At 37.3% G+C, this 22,818-nt stretch overlaps 1 protein-coding gene across 4 annotated transcripts in view; it reads left to right on the top strand.

The window, feature by feature from the left end:
• Positions 1–22,818, top strand: part of USP6NL (USP6 N-terminal like) — a 146,683-nt gene that overhangs the window by 109,734 nt on the left and 14,131 nt on the right. For all 4 annotated transcript variants that reach the window (XM_039478962.2, XM_074405040.1, XM_074405041.1 and 1 more), the window contains 7 exons: positions 8,980–9,089; positions 11,467–11,515; positions 13,149–13,269; positions 16,260–16,354; positions 16,908–16,973; positions 17,077–17,176; positions 20,103–20,255. In XM_039478962.2, the coding sequence (XP_039334896.2) occupies positions 8,980–9,089; positions 11,467–11,515; positions 13,149–13,269; positions 16,260–16,354; positions 16,908–16,973; positions 17,077–17,176; positions 20,103–20,255 (694 nt within the window). The remainder of the gene's footprint in view (positions 1–8,979; positions 9,090–11,466; positions 11,516–13,148; positions 13,270–16,259; positions 16,355–16,907; positions 16,974–17,076; positions 17,177–20,102; positions 20,256–22,818) is intronic.

The raw sequence follows: 22,818 nt of genomic DNA on the forward strand, positions 1-22,818 counted from the left end.
TTAACCATACCAGCTGTGTATGATTCTTTTCTTCTAGCATGAAAAAAAAATGACTTTACCCCAAGATTTTTAGGGTATCTCTAGGTTTTATTATTTATTAATAAAGGTTAAGCTTTTGACTGAGTGATACCTTTTTTTCTTAAGTTAGGTAATACATTAAATGTATCTCCTTGTCATCTCACAGCTATACCCTTTCTGAACCTAAATTTTCTTTAATCTTTGAAAGGAGTAAGATATTTACATCTAAGAATCTTAGACCCATAGATTTTGAAATATGTTTCCTAGAAAATGTGTACAAATAAATTCATGTGGAATAAATGGGAAAAAATAAAAATTGCTGTTTTTTTTGGGGGGGTCAATACTTTTTTTTTCTTCAACCTTTAAGTTCAGGAATACACATGTGCAGTTGTACAGATTTGTTGCATAGGTAACTGTGTGCCATGGTGGTTTGCTGCATAGATAATCCCATCACCTAGGTTTTAAGCCTTAGCATCCATTAGCTATTCTTCCTGATCTTCTCCCTCCTACCACCACCCCTCACTTACAGGCTCTGCTGTGTTTTATTCCTCCTCATGTGTCTGTGTAGTCTCATCATTCAGCTCTCACTCATAAGTGAGAACATGTGGGAATTGGTTTTCTGTTCCTGTGTTAGTTCACTGAGGATGATGGCATCCAACTCCATCAGCGTCTCTGCAAAGGACATGATCTTGTTCCTTTTTTTATGGCTGTATAGTATTCCATGATGTCTTTGTACCACATTTTCTTTATCCAGTTTGTCATTGATGGGCATTTAGGTTGATTCCATGTCTTTGCTATTGTGTATAGTGCTGCAGTGAACATATGTGTGCATGTATCTTTGTAATAGAATGATTTCTATTCCTTTGGGTATATATCTAGTAATGGGATTGCTGAGTCAAATGGTATTTCTGCCTCTAGGTCTTTGAAGAATCATCACACTGTCTTTGACAATGGTTGAACGAATTTACACTCCCACCAGGAGTGTAAAAGCATTTCTTTTTTTTCCTGCAACCTCATCAGTATCTGTTGTTTTTTAGCTTTTGAATATTCACCATTAAAAGGTCATATCTTACGGTTTTGATTTACATTTCTCCAATGATAGTGATGTTGAGCTTTTTTTCATATTTATTGGCCTCATGTATGTCTTCTTTTGAGAAGTGTCTGTTCATGTCCTTTGCCCACTTTTTAATGGGATGTTTTTTCTTTTAAATTTGTTTAAGTTCCTTGTAGACTTTGGATATTAGACTTTCATCAGATGGATAGATTGAAAAAATTGTCTCCTATTCTGTAGGTTGTCTGTCCACTCTGATAATATTTTCTTTTGCTGTGCAGAAGTGCTTTCATTTAATTAGATACCATTTGACAACTTTTGCTTTTGTTGCAATTGCTTTTATTGTTTTCATTATGAAAACTTTGTGCCTATGTCCTGAATGGTATTGCCTAGATTTTCTTCTAGGGGTTTTTATGGTTTGGGGTTTCAAATTTAAGTCTCTAATCCATCTTGAGTTAATTTTTTTTGTGGGGGTGCAGAATCTTGCTCTATCACTAGGCTGGAGTGCAGTGGTATGATCTCAGTTCACTGCATCCTCTGCCTGCTGGGTTCAGGCAATTCTCCTGCCTCAGCCTCCCAAGTAGCTGGGATTATAGGTGCGTGCCACCATGCTCAGCTAATTTTTGTATTTTTAGTAGCGATGGATTTCACCATGTTGGCTGGGATGGTCTCCATCTCTTGACCTTGTGATGCACTTGCCTCAGCCTCCCAAAGTGCTAAGATTATAGGCTTGAGCCACTACGCTTGGCTGAGTTAACTTTTGTATATGGTATGAGGAAGGAGGGCCAGTTTCAATTTTCTGCATATGGCTAGCCAGTTATCCCAGCACCATTGTTAAATAGGGAGTCCTTTCCCCATTGCTTGTTTTTGTCAAGTTTGTCAAAGATCAGATGGTTGTAGGTGTGTGGTCTTATTTTTGAGTTCTCTGTTCTGTTCCATTGGTCTGTGTGTCTGTTCTTATATCAGTACCATGCTGTTTTGGTTAGTATAGTCTTATAGCATAGTTTGAAGTCAGGTAGTGTGGTGCCTCCAGCTTTGTTCTTTTTCCTTAGGATTGTCTTGGCTTTTTGGGCTTTTTTGTTGCTGCTGTTCCATATGAATTAAAAAAAAAAAATTTAAACTCTGTTAAGAATGTCAGTGGTTATTTAATGGGAATAGCATTGAATCTATAAATTACTTTAGGCGGTATGGCCATTTTCACAATATTGATTCTTCTTATCCATGAGCATGAAATATTTCTCCATTTGTTTGTGTCTTCTCTGATTTCTTTGAGCAGTGGTTTGTAGCTCTTGAAGAGGCCATTAAGTTGCTTGTTAGCTGTATTCCTAGGTATTCTATTATTTTTGTAACAATTGTGGATGGGAATTCATTCATGATTTGGCTCTCTGCTTGCCTGTTGTTGGTGTATAGGAATGCTAGTGATTTTTGCACATTAATTTTATATCCTGAGACTTTGTTGAAGTTGCTTATCAGCTTAAGAAGCTTTGGGGGATCTCAACTTGACAACCTAATATCTCAGCTAAAAGAACTACAGAACCAAGAGCAAACAAGCCCCTAAGCCAGCAGAAGACAAGAATCAAGGCTGAAATGAACAACATAGAGACAAACTCTTCATAAAAATCAATGAATCAGGAGCTGGTATTTTGAAAACACTTAATAAAATAGACCACTAGCTAGACTAATAAGGAAAGAGAGAAGAATCAGATAAACACCATCAGAAATGATAAGGAAGATACCACCAGTGACCCCACAGAAATACAAACAACCATCAGAGAATATTGTAAACACCTCTCCGCACATAAACTAGAAGATCTAGAAGAAATGGATATATTCTTGGGCACATACATCCTCCCAAGACTGAACCAGGAAGAAATTGAATCTCTGAATAGGAAAGTAATGAGTTCTGAAATTAAGATAATAATAACTAGTCTACCAACCAATAAAAGCCCAGAACCAGATGGATACACAGCTGAATTCTACCAGAGGCACAAAGAAGAGCTGGTACCATTTCCACTGAAACTATTTTTTAAAAATGGAAAAGAAGGGATTCTTCCCTAACTTATTCTGAGGCCATCATCATCCTGATAACAAACCTGGCAGAGATAAAACCAACAAAGGACACTTGAGGCCAATATCCTTGATGAACATTGATGCAAAACCCCGCAGTGAAACACTGGCAAACTAAATCCAGCAGCACATCAAAAAGCTTAGTTACCACAATTCAGTTGGCTTCATCCCTGGGATGTAAGGTTGGCTCAACATACATGAATCAGTAGATGTGATTTATCACATAAACAGAACTAAAGGCAAAAACCACAGGATTATCTTAATAGATGCAGAAAAGGCCTTTGATAAAATTCAGCATCCCTTCATGTTAAAAACTCTCAATACACTCAGTATTGAAGGAACATATCTCAAATTAGTAAGAGCTGCATATGATAAACCCACAGCTAACATCATACTGAATGGGCAAAAGCTGGAAGCATTTCTCTTGAAAACTGGCACAAGACAAGGATGCCCTCTGAACGTTCTGGCCAGGGCAATCAGATAAGAGAAGGAAATAAAGGGTATTCGGATAGGAAGAGAGGAAGTTAGATGACCTTTGTTTGTGGATGACATGATCCTGTAGGTAGAAATAAAAATTATTTATGGTTTAAACCTAAAGCCTATTCTAAAAGATGCTTTGGTGCTCTTTTGATTTTTTCGTGTGTGTGTGTGTGTGTGTGTGTGTGTGTGTCTGTGCATGTTTGCATGCACATTCAGGTAAAATTTCATCCAGATGAAAAGTGATACCTACTGGATAATATAAAGAGTTATTCGTTTTAAATTTAGCCGTTTGGATCCTACACAGAATATCTGTTTTAGGATTTTAGAATTCCAAATTATTTTAGAGTGGTGATTAGCTATTTGCTCTTGGTGTCATAGTTTTACAGTCAGTGTTCAAAATGTTGTCTGAGAGAACACAATATGAAATATAACCCCAATACCTAGACACTGTGCCTAGCATATGGTAGGTGCTCTGTTAGTATTTGTTTAAATAATGAAAGTAGAAAATGAAAGTAAAAAGCACTTTATTTACACACTGTATTTATTTCCTCGGGCTACTCTAACCAAGTACCACTAAGTGGCTTACAACAACAGAAATATCTCTTTGACAGTGGTTAAGGACAGAAGGCTGAAATTACGGTGTCAGTAGGACAACCTTTTCTCTCAATGCTCTAGGAAGGCATCCTTCTTGGCCTCTTTGAGCCTCCCGTGGTGGCCTGCCATCCTTAGTGAGGCTCAGCTGCATGGCTCCATCCCTGCCTTCCTTATCACCTGGCCGACTTCCCTCCTGTGTCTGTGTGTCTTTGTCTTTCCTGATGGGGTTAATAGTTATTGCATGTAGGGTCCACCCTCATCCAGTGTGACCTCATCGTAACTTGATTACCCTGTCAGAGGCCCTATTTCCAGTTGAGGTCATGTTCATAGGTTCTTGGTGGACATGAATTTTGGAGAGATACTGTTCAACCCAGGTTGCCTGCTAATAGGAGTCTAGTTTTCAGTTATATTTTAGACTTTTTCTATAGAATAAAATTATCAGATGGCCCGTTAATACAAGAGAACCATTTAATAAAAACTGACAGCAACTACAACAAAAGAAATAACTTACCAGCCAGTGCCTTCAAACCTGTAATTTTCAATACCGTCATCAATATTATTTTTACTATTTGAGTTTCCCCCATTATAAATGTTTAGTCAACTTTTTTTTCTTTTCTCATCCACGCTTTCTCTCTCTACAAAGTGGTATACATTGCTCTCCCCATATCCACTACAACGAGAGCTTCAGTAGGAATAAAACTATGACCTTCTCTTAATCTGTGGAGACTTTTCTCAGATGGGTGAAATTTGGAGCATTCAGTCCTTCAAGTTCCTGTGGTGGCCTGTTTATCTTTTCTTGTCCCCCTGAAGCTCTGTGGGTGGTGTTGAAGAATGTATGAAGGTGAATAGGTACCGTGTCAAGAATGTTTTCTTCTAGGTTGGAGGAGACGTGATTGCATAGAAATATTTAATAAGGATATGTGATAAATACTCTAAAAGCAGGAGAACGAAAAACTTGGCTGATTTGAAAAGAGGGTAAGGAAAAAAATCACCATTATGGTCCAGGAAGATGTCATGGCTTAGGAGGTGTCTTGGTGGGGCTTTGTTTCCCACAGGAAGGAAAAAGATTGGGGAATTTCAAAGAACATTGCAAAGACCTTCCTGATCTCCTCCCTCCAATTTGGATCTTACTAGTTTTAACTTGAAGCTTCATATTGCCATATTTTAAAAACAAAGTCCTTACTTTACCATGAGGAGAGCTGACATTATTTGAGTACTTTGATGTCTAAGTGCTCCATGGGAATTACCCCATTGAATTCCTGCAGCAATGCCAAGATGCAGGTTTTATCATCATTACTGTATTTATCTTACAGATGAGGAAACTGAGCTTAGTGAGGCTAAGTAACTTTTCATCCCAGGGTAAGCCAGCGGCAAGGGCAAGATTTACAATCCAGGCTGTCTTGGCTGCTCTCCTCTAATATGTCTTTCTCTCTTCTCTTAACTTCATCTCATTTTTATTTTTCTATCTTGCATCTAGCAGTGTACCGTACAGATGGTGGGATCGACCATAGTGGAAAACGGCCTCATCCACAGCTTTTGTGTGGCTCAGTAATCTTGTAGGCCAAACTCACAATGACATTGCTCATTGTTTATCTAAATGCTTCCCACTATAATTCTGCCCTCAGATTTATGGACTCATTTGATCCCATCTTTTAAAATAAAATGTTTATTTTTATATTACTTTGACACTCGTGGATCTCAACCCACCTAATCTCAGAGGTAACTGTAGAAACTGTTTACCTCCTTTCATTCAGGAGCAAAAAATGTGTTTGATTCCTGCATTACTTTGTAAACATTTTAAGACATAAATAGTATTTCTGACCTATTATTTTTTACATATTTACCTGGGCTGTTCTGTCATGAGGCCTTTTTATAATGGATTTTCTTGTCCTCTGGAGGAACCGATATTATAGATGTGTTGGGTCTTTTCTGCCTTCCTGTTAACTTTTATTTTAAGGCATTTTTAAAAAGCATGTCTTGTCAAACATTTTCTTCTTGTGTTTTGACATTAATTGAAACCTCTTTACTTGCCCATTATCTTAAAAAAAAAAAAAATGGAAGAGAACAAATCTGTACAGATTTATTTTTCAAGCTGTTTTTGTAATACCTTCTGAACCACCTTTTTCAGAAATAATATATGATAATAGTTTAGTGGTCATATGATTCTAATATAATACCATACATGTCTTCCTCTGTCTTGAGAATTCCAAAACATATTATGACTGCTCTTCCTGTTTTAAAAGCTACAGAAGCACCCTTCTCTGAGCCTCAATACACAAAAATACAGACTCTTAAAACACTTAACATACACATACTTATTCTAGACATGCCCAGAGATAGCCTTCTTTCCACTTTTAGCTGAAGTCAGGAACAGTTAAATGTTTTTATATATATTTATTGGAATTGATGCCAGCAGAAGTTTATATTACCAATACATGGTAAATGGGTCAATATAACATATGTATATAAATTCTTATTTATATTAAACATGGTTAAATTTTAATCTCCCATCTGTTTAATCATGGGAGATTAAACCTCATTCAAATCCCTTTCCCTTTAAATGCCACTAAATTGACAGCAGAGTTTTTATTATAAAAAGGCAAACCCAAAGAAATGAGAAAATGGGAGATAAGGTAACAGCTGCCAGTTTTGGAAAACCAGAATGCAGACAGACATTGAGTAAACTTAGCAAACTAGAGAAAGCTAAATCCTAGGCTGGCTTTGGGAATTGGAGAAGCAACCTGATTAATAGCTCAGAATGGCTTGATAATTGCTAACTGCAGGTACCTCTGGAAGCGGAGGTGAAGCTAAACACAGAAGTGGTTGAAAGTTTGTTTCAGAAGCAGTTAGAGCTCCTTAGACCCCTCAGTGCTGGCCCAAGACTGGATGTTTGTTATTTGGCGAAGATGCAACAGAGGGTGTCTGCACTAGAGAAAACACAGAACTTGCTGGGATGAGCTGCTGTCATGAAAGCAGAGGAGTTGAATGTGTTAAATTTTGGATGGTCCAGCCTTTTCCCTCAACTCACCTCCCAGATCACTGGCAGCCAGGTGCTTCTCTTCCCGACAGGAGATTGGAAGAGCCTTCTCTGGGGGATGTGATCAGCTTAAGAAAATAAACCCAAAGGTACTGACTTCAGGGAACCCCAGTCCAACTGCCTGGCCAGATCCCTCCACAAGCAGGATCACAGTCAGGAAGCCTCACCCGGGCATGCAGCTTTTTAGTGTCCCACTTGCAAATAAAAGCAGAAAACGAAGTATCACTATTGATTTGAAGAAGGGAGCTAACATGAAAGACAAGCCTTAGAAGCAAATGGAAGAAAGCAACTTGTAAGAAACAGATTATAGCATAAAGAAGCGAATCTAAAAGACTGTTTTTAATATCTTCAGAGAAATAAAAATAGACATTGCATCCATCAAACAAGTATAGAATACTATAAAAAGGAACATTTAAAAACAACAGAACTTATGAATATAAAAAGTACTAGAAATGAAAAACTTACTTGAAAAATAACAATTGAGGAAATTCCCAGAATGTCAGTTATAAAGGCAAAGAGATGGAAAATAATACAAAAAAATAAAAATAAAAGAAAATTAAATGACAGCCTACGAGATCACAGACTGTAATAAAAAGAGTTTCAGAAAAAGAAAATGGAAATGGAGGGAGCAGAAGATGAAGAAATTGACAGATGAATTGTTAGAAATGTCTGAGAGCTCAAAGATGTGGGTAGGAGTTTGTAGATTGAAAGGATTCTCTAAGTGCCCAACCCTGTAGATAAAAATAGATCCAAACCCAGTACTGAAATGTTAAGTTTCAAAACATGGAGAGAGAAACTCCTACAAGCTTCTAGAGAGAAAAAGCAGAGTGCACATAAAGAAACAAATTAGAATAGCAACACTGGAAGCCAGAAGACAGTGCTATGCCTTTTGAGCATAATATTTTCCAACTTAGAATTCTAAACAGCCAAATAGTTAAATAAGAGGGTAGAATTATCAGATACTCAAATTTTCAAAAACCTTATCTTCCATACAGCCTTTCAGAGGAGCTACTAAAGAATGTGTTCCTGCAGAGCAAGGGAATAACCCAAGAAAAAATATATGAGACCAGGAGACAGGGGGTCCAACATGGGCGAAAACCAAAGGAACCCCAGCAGGTGGACAAGGGGAGACTCCAAGACCTGAACTGTGCGGTAGGCCCAGAAGTCAGGCCGCACAGGCAGGAGCAGGGCAGACAGCTCTGGGAGAGAGGTCTCCAAGTTGAAGCTGGTGGAACACTAAGAATAGTGTTGGAACATCACCTGAGGAGATGATACAGTTTATACTGAGCTTGGGATTGAATTCACTCCAAGTATGTAGGAATTGAAGCAAACCAAGAAACAAGGCAATGATTAGCTTCAAGATAAACAAAAGCATCATCCTGTAAAGAAACAATAAGTCATAGTAGACTGCATGGCTCAGCCATGAGGAGCTTTCACATAGTTTAGTAATGCAAACTCTGGAAAGTTCTGTATCCTAAATTAAAATCTAGCTAGACAAGATGAGAGGGAAGGAAGGTAGGGGAAGAGGGAGAGGCAAGGGGTAGGAGAAATGGGGGAATGGAGGGGAAGGAAAGTGCCTTTTGTGTATCTTTATAGTGTTTTGATTTTTAAACCATTGAATACTTTTTTTAAACCAAAAACTTTTAAATGAGAACTATTTTACTATTTGTCATGGATATTTCAACAACTGATTTCCATAAAAATCTGTTCTCTTTCTTCTTTTTCTCTTCAGAAATTAAAACACAGAGCACGGGGCTGTTCACCTGACATCAGACAAATAGACCTGGATGTCAACCGAACATTTCGGGACCACATTATGTTTAGAGACAGATACGGTGTTAAGTAAGTAAAGTTTAATATTAATGAAATGTTAATCGCATTTATACATAGTCTTTATTAACTTAAAATGTAAGTGTTTAGAATGCCTTTATAGACTGTCATTTCAAGTTAGGTCCTAAAGGTTTAAGCTTTTGCAGATTATTTGCATCTATGTTGTATGAAACTTAGTATCTAATTTAACTTAAATTTTTAACCTTTGACAATAGCAGGTGCTATAAAATTGGTAAAAAATCATTTTATGATCTGGGAATTCTTAGAAATACAGTAGGTATTTTTATTAGAAGTCATAGAAGAATGAGTGTTTAAAAACTTTGTCAGTGTTAAATATATCTCTGTAACCTTGACCCCACACATAAATAAAACTTAAAAAAAAAAAAAAGGAAATGAAGTGAGAAATTAACGAATTGATGTGTCATTGCTATGACAACTTATATATGAAATCAGAGAGTCCACAGGAAACAGAAACCAGTAGGAGATACATATTAGGACATTTCAGGGTATTGGCTTCTCCAGTTGTCGGGGCTGATTAGGCAAGGCCAAAATCCACAGGGCAGGCCATCAGGATAAAGGACAGGCTGGGCCTCGGGCATGAGCTGAGAAGCTGCTGGCCACAGGCAGAGATTCTTCTTCAGGGAAGCCTCAAATCTGCTCTTAATGCTTTCCACAGATTAAGTGAGGCCTGCCCAGATCTTCTAGGAAAATCTGTCCTACTTAAAGTTAACAGATTATAGATTTTTATCAGTCTACAAAATGCCTTTCCAGTGACACCTAGATCCGTGTTTTTGGATATCTGGGGATTGTTGTTTAGTTGACACCCAAAGCCAACCACTGCAGTCCAGCCTTGTCAACGTGGCACTCACACACACCACCTTAAGCCATTCTTAATTTCCAAATAAGGTAGTAACCAAGTCATCCTTCCACATAACATGATACAGCTATTCTGCTCACAACTGAAATGATGATGCCAAGTCCTTGGGAGATGATCACACTTTGGCTTTAATATCCTGTAACTTACACACTGTGGTACACAGTTGACTATTTTTAAGACATCTTATGTTAGACGATAAGGGAAAAGAGAAGGAAGAAGAAAATATTTGTTGGGATATATACAATCATACTTACAACAAAATAAGGAAGAAATACTCATAACAATTATAGTGATCATTTTTGTGATCATGTGGTCACAGGTAGTATTTATAATGCCCCCTTTCACTGCCCATTCTGTATTCCTTTTGCCCTCAGGAAGTCCCTCAGATGGCTGTGGTTCTTTACCTAGAGGGGTGACTCAAACCTTCCTTCCTAAAAATCTGGACCTAGCAGTACTGCCTGAATTGGAAGTTTTCCATTGATTTTCATCACAGGGTTCAATAATAGTAGTAACAGACACCCCAAGTGTTCTCCTGCATTCCAGATGGTACTCCTCCTCGTGTCTGTTGTGTCATAGCAACCCATGTTCCCCTTAATAATCAGGATAATCCCTCCAGCCAGCACAGCCACTTCCTTCGCTTGTTGGTTCAGAGGTGTCAGGAGCCCAAAGTGGTTGGGTGGCAGTTTCAGCTTCCAGGTCAGTGAAATCACGGTTATGTCTCATGGTGGAAGCATTCTTCCTTTTGGAACTAAGATCTCTGGACCAGCAGAATCCAAGCTTGCAGTGGCAAGAAGCAAACACTTTGCTAGTAGATCTCTAGAGAGAATAATGAGTGGAGCCACTCCTACTTCCAGCCTTTGAATCTTGGATCCCTGAATCCTGTCTATGGGAAAAACAGGACCTTGTATTAGAGCCTGATTTGGAGCATATTCAGCATCCCGAGAATATTACCCCAGCCCTGCAGGTATTGTACCTTACTGGCAATGTCACTTGAGCCTTCAAAAGGGCATCCACCATTCTATCAAGCCTGCTGCTTCTGTCATACGGGTCTCAGATGGATTAGCAAAAAAGGACAACAAACTTAAGGAATTCTGAAGTCTTTCATGTTTTCTTGGTATAAATTCTTTCAGGATGAATGTTATCTAGTCTTGAATTTAGACTTTTTAGAGCAGGTGTCCCCAAACTTTTTACACAGTTTGGGGGCCAGTTCACTGTCCCTCAGACCGTTGGAGGGCCGCCACATACTGTGCTCTTCTTACTGACCACCAAGGAAAGAGGCGCCCCTTCCTGAAGTGCGGTGGGGGGCCGGATAAATGGCCTCAGGGGGCCGCAGTTTGGAGATGCCTGTTTTAGAGTATTGTTTGAATTTGAGCCTGGGATAATTTATTACATTAGTAATTTTATCTGTATTATCTGTTTTCAGTCAGCCTTTGTTTTTTTTTTTTTTAAGTTTATAATTTTTAAAATACATGAAATTACTAAATTGTATTTAATGTTATTTTTTTTTTCTAGGCAACAATCCTTATTCCATGTTCTTGCTGCATATTCTATTTATAATACGGTAAGTTGGAGCCTACCTGCCCAAGGTCTTTGAGTTTTATTCTGAGGCACTCCCTACCTAACACGGCCCTCTGGGCACATTTTTGCATCTCAGAGCTAGGTGGTCTCCACAGTCTCTTTAGCTCTGTGGATCTTTTTAAGCTGAAACCCTGTGATAACCCTAGGGCCTTAGAGCAGAGCTGATTCTGAAGTGGAAAAACCTAGATATCACTATAGTATGCCACTGAGTCTCACCCTTTTCTCTCTCCCTCTATATTGTTTTGCTTTGTAATGTTTTGTGTTGTTTTGTTTTTATTTTTAAGCAGATTTGCAGGGTAGAAGGACAGGAAGTGGGGGTGGCTTGGTTGATTTTTCTTGACTTTGTGCAACTCTCTTTGCTCCTGGAAGGTTACCTTTCACAGTCCCATTTATCTGTTAGATGAGGTCCAAACAAGGTAACTTATGCCCTTACTGGCTATACCCAGGCAAAGGCCAAATTCTTTGGTAATAGACATGTACTTCTTAAGGCATTCGGCATTACTGGGGGAAAGGATAATCTTGGATAGATTAATTCTTGTTGGACCTAATGTGGGTGTTAAATGAATATTTGCTGACTAGGTCCCAGGGAGGACCACCTTTGAACCTTGGGATGTATAATTTCTATTGTAGTTAAAACCTTTAAATTATAAGAACAGAAATTCACTCAAACTAGGAACAGTTAAAAAAGTTTTATTAAAGGGACATCTCATAGGGAGGAAGCACTGGTTGGGCCTCACAGGAATTGGAGCTGGAAGGTGGGAAGCGTCCCAGGAGAAGGAAAGCTACACCTTCCATCTCTCCCGCTCTGGGGGCTGCTCCGTATCTTGGATGATCTCTGTGAACTGTTTGGTCCAGTTTCTCTCCCCAGATTGCTTCCTTTGCCTCCTGGACAGTTATTCGATGGCTCAGATTGCACCTACAGACTCGGTGTGACCATTCTGTCCCAAGTACATCCCGACATCTGATTACAGTCTCTCTGGCTTTGTTCACCTTTCCTAGAGAGAGTGTCTGATGAGTCAGTGCAACCAACTACCTGTTCCCCAGGGGTCAGGTGTCCTCTTCTGGTCCATTAGCTGTGGTTCCTGTGTCACAAGCATGAATCCCTAAGGCCACATCATAAGCAGGGACTATGGGGGGAGTGGGTATTTCTCAGAGAGGAGGCATAGACTTTGTTTGCATGGGGAATCCCGAAATGTGTCTGCTTATTAAGGGTTCAGAAATCTAGAGGAGATAAGACAGCAAACTGGGTATTGTAGGAAGAGAGACTTTGCCAGCATTTGAGCAAAGAGGAGGAATAGTGAGCTAAGAATCATACATAAAGTGAAATGAATACTAACACTTACTAAAGAAAGTATGACAGTATTGAACAGAGGCCAATAAAAATAGGTAGTAGCGATTTAGAGTTTGTCTGTACCTGTACATTTATTTCTGAGCACAATTTTATTCTCTTAGGTGGCATAAAACTGTGAAGAGTGAAGAGTATAGTATTTGTCTCTAGAATGGATCATTAAATGTGTGTAGGCATTTTCTGGTTTTTATAGAGTAGCTTTTTCTCTGTACGTATGCATGTGATTTGACTAAACTCCCCAGCTTCTGTGTTCCCTTTGGCTCCCCAGGAAGTCGGGTACTGTCAGGGGATGAGCCAGATCACAGCTTTACTCCTTATGTACATGAATGAGGAAGATGCCTTCTGGGCCCTGGTCAAACTCTTCTCAGGCCCTAAACATGCCATGCATGGTAAGAAAACCCTGTGCTTTATCTACACAGTCAAGTTAGGGAAAAAGGTAGATCAAAACAAAACCAAAGATGCTTGCTTGCAAGAGCTACGTGTGACAAATTTCATGTCTCAGGACTCATTCAGTTCATTAGTATTTGTTACTAGTTTCTTTTTTTGGTTCTCATTATTGAACATTAGTTCTAAAGTGTTTACATTTATTTGCCTTTGTCTTTGCCCCAAAGTATATTGTTGCCATTTTAAAATTCTTTCCTTATTTGCCCTTGGTCAGAAGAAACTAATTTAGGTTTGGAGGAATTTCAGAACAGGTATATTATTGGGATAAATAACAGATGCCTTTTGATCAAAACTTTTAGATGGTCATGCAATTATCATTTCAATCAAGTGTTTACCATTGACTGGCTATTGTGATGTATAACTCCTTGTCAAAAAAAACAGTAATTGAGAAATGACACTTAGATGTTTGAAGGAAAGGTAATAATTAAGTAGTTTTATATTTCAAGTGTAGTTTTTTTTTTTTTTGCATAAAATTGGTTCCACTTTAAATAAAAGTCTGGTAACAGGTTCTAGGCACTCAGTTATTTAATATCTCAGAACATGCATGATTTTTTAGGTTTTCAAGTTAACACTGTTTATAACTTTCTCCTTGTTTTTGTCAAATTAAGCAATAGACTTTATTTCAGAGAGTTTAGATCACAACTGTTGAGACAGGGTCTTGCTCTGTCACCCAGGCTGGAGTGCAGTGGTGTGATCATGACTCACTGTAGCTTTGATCTCCTGGGATCAAGCCATCCTCCCACCACAGCCTCTCTAGTGTCTGGAACCACACAGGCATGTGCCACTATGCCTGGCTAATTATTAAAATTTTTTGTAGAGGTGAGGTCTCCTTATGTTGACTAGGCTGGTCTTAGTCTCCTGGGCTTAAGTGATCCACCTGCCTCAGCCTCCCAAAATACTGGGATTACAGTGTGAGCCACTGACTCCGCCCTTAGATTACAACTTGTCTTGGAAATAAAAGTGGCATTTGTTCACATAATGCAAAATTATTTTCCCAGTACCATCAAATTTAAACAGTTTTAACACTAGTTATGCTAAATGTTAAATAATTTAACACTAGTTATTCTAAGAATGGATCTTCCAAGTTCAGTTTGTGAATAAGCCTTGTGTGGTGGGGAACCTGCCATATATTTAAAGTACTGTTTTAATATTTTCAAAATTGTGACTTTCTGTAGCCCATTGCTTGTGAAATCTCACATTCTATGTGGTCTGACCATGTGAGGATATGATGTATGTGTGGAAGAGTGAGTGTGGAATGTGTGTGTTTGCATTTGTCTTTCTCCTTTAGTGTTCCTTCTCAATTACTTAATAAATATCATCTGCATGGTAACTGTATCTGGTAAATAGACTCTAAATGTAAGACATGTTACTATATTGAGTTGCCATCCTGGAGGCAGTGTCATTCCAAAAGGCAGCCTGGAGAAAGCCGCCTTCCCTGTCAGTCTGTATTTTGCTTTCCCGTGGGATGGTTTTGCTGATCTGTCTTGAGGTGCAACAGAATGCAGATTTAAGTGGTATGTAATTATGTGCAAGACTGTCTGATTTTAGGAAATGTTCATTTCTTTTAAACCTATTTGATAGCTTACCTTCAGTAATTTGTCGCTAATCTGTAAAACAATATTTATTCTACTATCCTAACATTTACACTTAGAATGCATTTTGGCTCATTATTAAGGGTAAGTTTAAACCTAGAGATGCTTGTTTCTATGTCTGCCTATGAGATTTTATAACTAAAGTTTGCCTCAGTGCTTTGCATTTCCAGTGTGAAAGTGGTTTCACTTATAAATGTATAGAATCAAAGCTAAGGCTGAAATATAAAATATGAGATCTGGAACATCACTGGAAACTGAAGAACTGTTAGGTTTCTTAACATTCTTGAGCTAGTTATTACTGAACTGTACTGCCTTTTTCAAAATCAGACTTTCCTTGAAATTTTTTCAACTTCATTCCTATCAAATTGACCATAAAAGTGGCACTGACAGATACAGATTTTTTTTAATGAAACCATTTCACTGAAAAATACTACTAAAGGAGGAATAGAATGTCCATCTCTGGAAATTTTTACACACAGCTTAGAAAACTGAGAACTAGTTAAGAAATAATTCCACCCAGTCGATAGTAAAGCACCACTGCCCAATAGTGTGTGCCTCAGGTTCTTGGTGGAATAGAGTTTCATTTTGAGGCAGCAGATGTTCTGTGGGGAAAAATGGACTCTAGAATCAGATAAGTGTGGGAGACTTGAGTGAAAGAAAAACAAGTTTCATTAAGTCTAAAAGACAAGAACATTAATAAGCTAAAATGCCTAATGAATATCTAAGAAGGACATAAATGTGTCCTCTGGTTTCTTTTCCATAAGCATAGAACATCTGTTAACATCTTTCAAAGTTGCATAGAACTCAGGTTGAAAAATCTTAATGTAGAAGAATCATAAAGTCTGTTGAGTGGACTTTCTTTTTAATGAATTGTATAGAATATCCTGAATAAAAATAGATGTAAAGTTCAATGAGTTAATACTCAAGATTAATGCTAACTTACCATTTGTAATTTGTTACTTCTTAGATATAGATTATATTGTATTGTCCCTTGGGATAAAATACCATTTTTGATTTAACATTGATCATCTAGCACCTATATTCTTTAGCAGATGTTAAATATAGCTTTATAGGAAAGCTTTTTGTTGTTGTTGTTTCCCTTTAAATTCAAAATTACAAAGTTATAGGAGGTCTTTAGCACACAAGTCCTAGCTAAAAGTTTTATTACCCAAAGATTATACACAGTTATTTCCTGGGTTGGGAGAAAACTATTTTAGTAACCACTGGATGTTTCTTTTTATTTTTGACAGTTACAAATAAATGAAAGAAATATGTTGCATTTTAAGATTGGAGTGTTTTGTTGGTATTGTTTGTGAAGTGTTGTTTTTATGTTTGCATTCTAGGCTTTTTTGTCCAAGGTTTTCCTAAACTCTTGAGGTTTCAAGAACATCATGAAAAAATACTGAATAAATTTCTGTCCAAGCTTAAGCAACACTTGGTAGGTAGATGTGACACTGACGTACACCCACCTACCCCAAGAAAACAGCTGGGATAATTAAATTGTCTTTGGTCCCAATTACCTTATTAATTTATGGTGTCTTCCATTTCATTTACTATGCAGTTATAATTCCCAGTTGTTTACAAAACATTAGATTTGTAAAATTTAATATTGATAGGCTATCATAATTCTAACCAAGGGATTCAAAATTCTTTGAAGCTGATAATACAAACAATATGATATATTGTTGTTTGGAAGGTTTTTCATTGTACAGAAAGTATTTCTTCAGAGTCATAGAAACTTGTTGTTAGTGAACTATATATATGTCTTATGATAGAACACAGTGGCTTAGTAAAACAAAGAAAGCTCACTATAAGAGAATCTAAGTGTTGTGTTGCAGTCCTGTTATAAGAGGAATTTATTCTTGGAGTGATTTTGAGAAGTCAATGTGTTTAGCTTTTATAGCTGCATTCAACAGCCTTCCTAACTTAGTGTTATTTTGTTAAAATTAGTTTGCTACAATCCAGAAATTGTGAGCTCTTTGTTTTTTCAGGATTCTCAAGAAATCTACACAAGTTTTTACACTATGAAATGGTTTTTTCAGTGTTTCCTTGATCGTGTAAGTATTTATTTACAAAACTCAATCATAAAATTATAAATGCAAAATGAGGGGAAACTCTTAACCTTATTTTTGTTTTGTTTTGTTTTGCTTTTAATTATAGACTCCCTTTACACTAAACCTCAGAATATGGGATATCTACATCTTTGAAGGAGAACGAGTTCTTACTGCTATGTCTTACACAATCTTAAAATTACACAAAAGTAAGAAATGCTTAATCTATAAAGATTTCATAAAAATTAAGGCTTATTTAACCTTGATTTCTCATTCCCCACCCTACTCCAAATTCATTGTCTTTTAGTAGTGGTTTAAATTTTTTTTTTTAATCAGTGGAGAAATTATCATCAATTGATAATATACTTTTATAACTTCTTTCTCATGACTAGAAGCTTACTTTACTGCAAAGGTCTTTGGTTCTTTTCTCCTTATATCAGTGTCATTTTCACACTTAAATAGAAAGCAGTTACTTGGTTTCACTAATAATACTTTTTGTTAAGTATTTGTTTTCACTGGGAATCCTTGTCCTTTTCATCAGTCTGAATCTCAAGTTTGCGGTAAGAGAAGAAAGACCAAAGGAACCAGGTGCCTTAGTTCAAAGGGCTGGAGACAGCATTTTCTAGTACTGTTTCCTTCATCCAGGGAGGACAGCACCCAGCTCTGAACCGTGGGTGGGAACGTTCAGATCCACTTCTCTACTGGAGTGCATTATGGCCTCTGGGGCAAGTTCAGCCAGTGTCTACAGGCAGATAAATGCAGCAAGCCTAAAAAAACAAACACTGGAGAATTTCTAGTCTTCAGCTGCAATATTTTAAGGGCTCTATAAATTTGATATGTTACATCTTACTTTAAAATAAAGAAATCAGAGGGTTTTTTTTTTTTTCTGAAGAACCGTATTCATCTGTAAAGTATCAATTCATCCTTAAAAATTATGTGACTTCTCTTGTAGCTATGCAGAAAAGAAAATCATTGGAAGCTTGAGAGCTTCATGTAGTCCATACTTCTAATCTAGGTCATACCACATAGTTTCATGTTCATAGTACACTCTACTCTCTTATTTATTCTTGAATGGTCTGTTCCATTTCCCAAATAAATTATAAGCTAATTGAGTGCACAGGGTCATGTTTGTAGTTTTTCTCTCTGCTGTGCTTGGCCGTGTTCTAAGCACGTGTTGCATACTTTACTATAAGATTGTTTGGTTGCTTACTTGAAAAGCATGGACTGCAGGAGTGCCAGATTATCTATAGGTTAGACAGGAACGAACATGCCCTTTAAAAGCCCCTTTGTTGTTTACTTTTTTCAAAAAAATGACTCAGAATTGTTGTGGTTCACTTTCCTTATACTCAATTCTTCTTTTCCCAACTAATGCACCAAAACAAATGACAATGAATTGTCTTCCAGGATTCAGCATCTGTCATCTGATCATGTGAAATCTCTTTCCCTTCCTCCCTTCACCTACCCTGAACTGCCCTCCGCGCACATGTCTCTCTCTCTTTCCCTCCCTTCCTCCCTTCCTCCCCCACCCCTCTTCCTTTCTCCCCTTCTCCCTTCTCCCTTCTCCTACCCCTCCCTCGGCCCCCACTTTTGTTTCTGGATTGTGAGTGGATCAAGATAGAGAACAGAAGCACAGTTTTTAGCACAGTTTTTATTAAGAGACATTACCTTAATGCTAATGTCACTCTCATCTTTTTCTTAAGTTGTTCTACTTATATGATGCTTGATCGGTTTTGACAAGTAAAAAGTTTCTTCACCCTTGTAAATAAACGTTAAGCAAAGCAACTACTTTATATGCCACCTTATCATTAGACTAAATGAGCTGTGGAAAATCCGTCTGCTGTTGTGTACTTTTCTTGGTTAGAGTGACAAAGCTCAAGTTCTTACGTGAATTTCCACCCCACCATATAAAGTTTCCAAAATGGAAAGGGGGCTGCGAGATGGGAAGAGAGTCTGGTTAAAGTTTCAGTTAGACTGGAGGAATAGGTTCTGGAGAGCTGTCATGCAGCATGGTGACTATAATTTATAATAATGTATAATATACTTGAAAATTGCTGAGAGAGTAGATCTTAAATGTTCTTACCACAAAAAGATAAGTATGTGAGGTAATAGCTTGATTTAGTCATTCCACATGTATACGTATATCAAAACATACTGTATACCACAAATATATAGAATTTGTCATTAGCCAATTTAAAAAGAACTTTCCGGGCATTTAACCAATACTTAGCTGAAGCTCATAAGACATTTTTTCCTTCCTTTTTCTTTTTTTTCTTACTGATTGTCTTGAAAATATGTCGTGACTAGGGGTTTGTCACACAGTGGTTTTAAATAATAAAAAATCAGAAACCACCTAAATGGCCATTATTAGAAGACTGATTAAGTAAATTCCAATGCATACATATAGTACACTCTTATACAGCTATTAATGATGATATAAAAGCCTATTTGCTAAAATGAGAGATATCAGTGATACATTATTGAATGGGAAAAAAAGCAAAAAGGTGAATAACTTGAAAAGTATAATTTGGATTTTTTAGTTAGTTGATACACATAAACACTTGTAAATACCCGGATCTACCTGTAGGGTATTATGTAATGAGATCTTGGCAGATTTTTACTTTCTGCTTTGTGTTCATATTTAATTTGAATTTCTTTTTCCAAGAAAATGAATTTCGTAAGTAGAAATAAAACTTACAAAGTTAATAATCCAGATGTTCTGGGAAATTCTGAAACAGTCATAAATATAGACTTAAAATGGGGCTTCCCTATAGCATTTGGAGCTCTGTTTCATATTACAAGAGAAAGGCCTCATGCCCGCTGAGGTGGTCTTCGTATGTCTGTCTCTAAGAAGCTCTTGCTCTGGGTTAAAATTAATGCCTACGTGTGGTTATTCCAATGAGGAAGTATTAGGCAGTAGTCTCCTCCCCTCCTTTCCCCAGTACACTTTCCTGCTTTTCTTTGTGACAGTATTTCTGTCTTACTGAGTTTTAATGATGTCCTCAGTGCCATATGTAAGTTGTATGCTGTTGTTGCCCTTTTTAATGCCCTTTTACAGTACACCTGACTATAATAGAATATCTTTCCACCTAAAGTAGCTATTGACTTGGCATTTTCATTTCTCTTATCCTTTCTTAGAACATTTAATGAAGTTGTCCATGGAAGAACTTGTAGAATTTCTTCAGGAGACCTTGGCAAAGGATTTTTTCTTTGAAGATGATTTTGTTATAGAGCAACTTCAGATTTCTATGGCAGAACTAAAGCGGGCAAAGTTAGACCTTCCAGAACCTGGTAAGAATTACTCCAACACTTAATATCTACATTGTAATTAAAATTGGAAGACATGGCACAATTAACATGGGCCGTTTCTTGCCCAAAGTGTAAGTGTTATACTTGTGATGACATAATGTAGATCAACGTCTTACCAGCTCAGCTGCTTTGTTTTTTTTTTTTTTTTTCTTATTTTAGGGGAAGACAAGTAAACATATTAATTAAATCTACCTCTCCTAATAGATGACTGTACTATTCCTACTTAAATTTAGAAAGCAAATACTATTCAACCGAAGTAGCCATAGTGCTTTAAACTAGCATAACAATAAGCTTTTTTTTTTTTTTTTTTTTTTTGCTTCCTTCATCTCATTTTGTGAAACCATATACAATAGTAGAGCAAAGTAAAAGCCCCATCTTACAGATGAGGAAATGGATACTTAAGTGCTTATATGAAGCCATGGATCCACCAGATAGCATTACTGAGACTGAAGGCCAGTTTTTCTGACTACTAACCCAGGGCTCTTTGTAGTATGCTGCAGTATAGATAATATATTTTATTCACTTATTTTAAGACATTTTTCAGCACTGACTATTAGGTTTTCTGCTAGGCACTTTGCTGGGGATTTCAGAACTGAAGAGAAAGATGAGAGCAAGCTCTCAGGGTGTGCATAGGAGAGCCAGAATTTACGAAAATGCTAACAGAGGGTGAATGGGGCATTACTAGAGCTAGCTGCAGGATAAGTGGGAGGGAGTGGAGGAAGGGAGGAAAGAAAATAAAAATGTTGAAAGATCACAGGAGGAATAACTTTCAGAAGTTTTGACCAGATAGTACTTGACAGTGAGAAGAACTTCTTCCTGAGAAGTTCCTTTTGCCTTTCTTTCTTACCTTTGTTGCAGTGATTTGGGTTTAGTAAGAGGCTAGGGAAGTGGAAAGCCATGGACGAGAGATGAAAAGTAAAGAAAGTCAGTTATGTATGCCCTCAGGTAGTGGTGAATTTGGCGTTTCCCAATCTGTGTGTCATGTTGGCTGTGTCTATACAGAAGGACAAGCAGTACTTTCATGGAAAATATGGTTTTCCCTTTGGTAAAAACCAAGATGCTCTGCTTTTATTTACCTAATTGAAAGGTCTCTAATCACCACTGCTCCAGGGTTCACTCAAGGGCATCCAGATTCTTAGGAAGCAACCCTCGAAGCAATAATGAGGTGTGGCATAGGCCTTGTGGAGCCATCGCCTTTGCTAAGTGAGGTCCCCCGACTGTTCAGTTTAATGATGTCCATTTTCTACTCTCATTTATTTATTTTTATTTATTTATTATTTTCTACTATCATTTATTTTTAAATATCTTGCCTCCTTTTAAAAAGAGTTCAAGGCAAGTTTTAGTAAAAGAAATATAGAGGAAAAAATACAGAACTATTTAAACATGAGATAAAAATTCAAAACCTGTGTCATGGATTGCAGTGATGGTGACTTAGCATCTAAGTAGCAGCTAATATTTATTGGGTATTTACTGTGTGCCACATACCACAAGTGCTCTCTCATTTAATTTCAAAAAATAACTCAAAAAAAGTGCTCATCTACATTGTGTAGATAGGGAAACGTAATAGTAGTAGTCTTTAAGATAATTTGACTAGAAAGTGAGAATGGGGCAGGGGTGAAAAGGGGAGGGATAAATCATAGCAGAATCATGCTCTGATCGTACTGGTGGTTAAGGTAGAATGGATGAGGCATCTCTGCATTTTCTAGCATGACCATCTGCCTTTCATCGCCTGTCTGTCATTCTCCTCTGGGTTGTTGTGAACTGTATATGGAACACTAAGATAAATGGACGTCATACCAAGAAATTTCAATGTCACATCTTTGTTTTTAAAAACATACCTGAACATGCTGCTTCCTTGTGACTCCTTATATACTCTGGCAGTGTGAACTCCTACCAGTCACGTATGATGACGCCTGTTTTTCTCGGCCCACATGAAAACATGGTGCTGTTAAATGGTTAAAATTTTTGCTGATGTATAGAGTCTTCTATTGTTTTGATTGGTAGTTCTTTGTTTATCTTTCTTAATGTATTTTTGGGGCATCTTTCTTTCTTTTTCTGTGAACTTCTGCATTCATCTGTTGCTCATTTTTCTATTGGTCTGTTCATACAGATTCTTGTTAAGGAGACTGACCACTTTATTATGTGTTGCAGACACCTTCCATACAGCTTTCCCTGTGGCTTCTTGCTTTTGTGCCTTATGTAAAGAATTTTCCACGTGCTGCATGAAGTGTTTATTCTTAATTACCCGTATTTCTCTTCTAACATTTGTATTTTTTTTAATGTTTATGGGTAACAACTTCATTGAGATATAATTGAGTATGATTAAATCTTTAGCTTATCTAGAATTTACTTTTTGTTATGGAATAAGAACTCAGCTCTGCTTATTTTCCAAACCATTAGTCATGTAGATTAGTAGCATTTATTAAATTACATTTTGACACTGTATTCTGTTCCATTACGCTCTGCTTTTCCAGTTACACTTTTTAAATATGAGACAGGGTCTCACTCTGTTGCCCAGGCTACAGTGTAGTGGCTCGATCACTGC

The sequence above is a fragment of the Saimiri boliviensis genome, chromosome 8 (genome assembly GCF_048565385.1).
Source record: "Saimiri boliviensis isolate mSaiBol1 chromosome 8, mSaiBol1.pri, whole genome shotgun sequence".
Lineage (NCBI taxonomy): Eukaryota > Metazoa > Chordata > Mammalia > Primates > Cebidae > Saimiri > Saimiri boliviensis.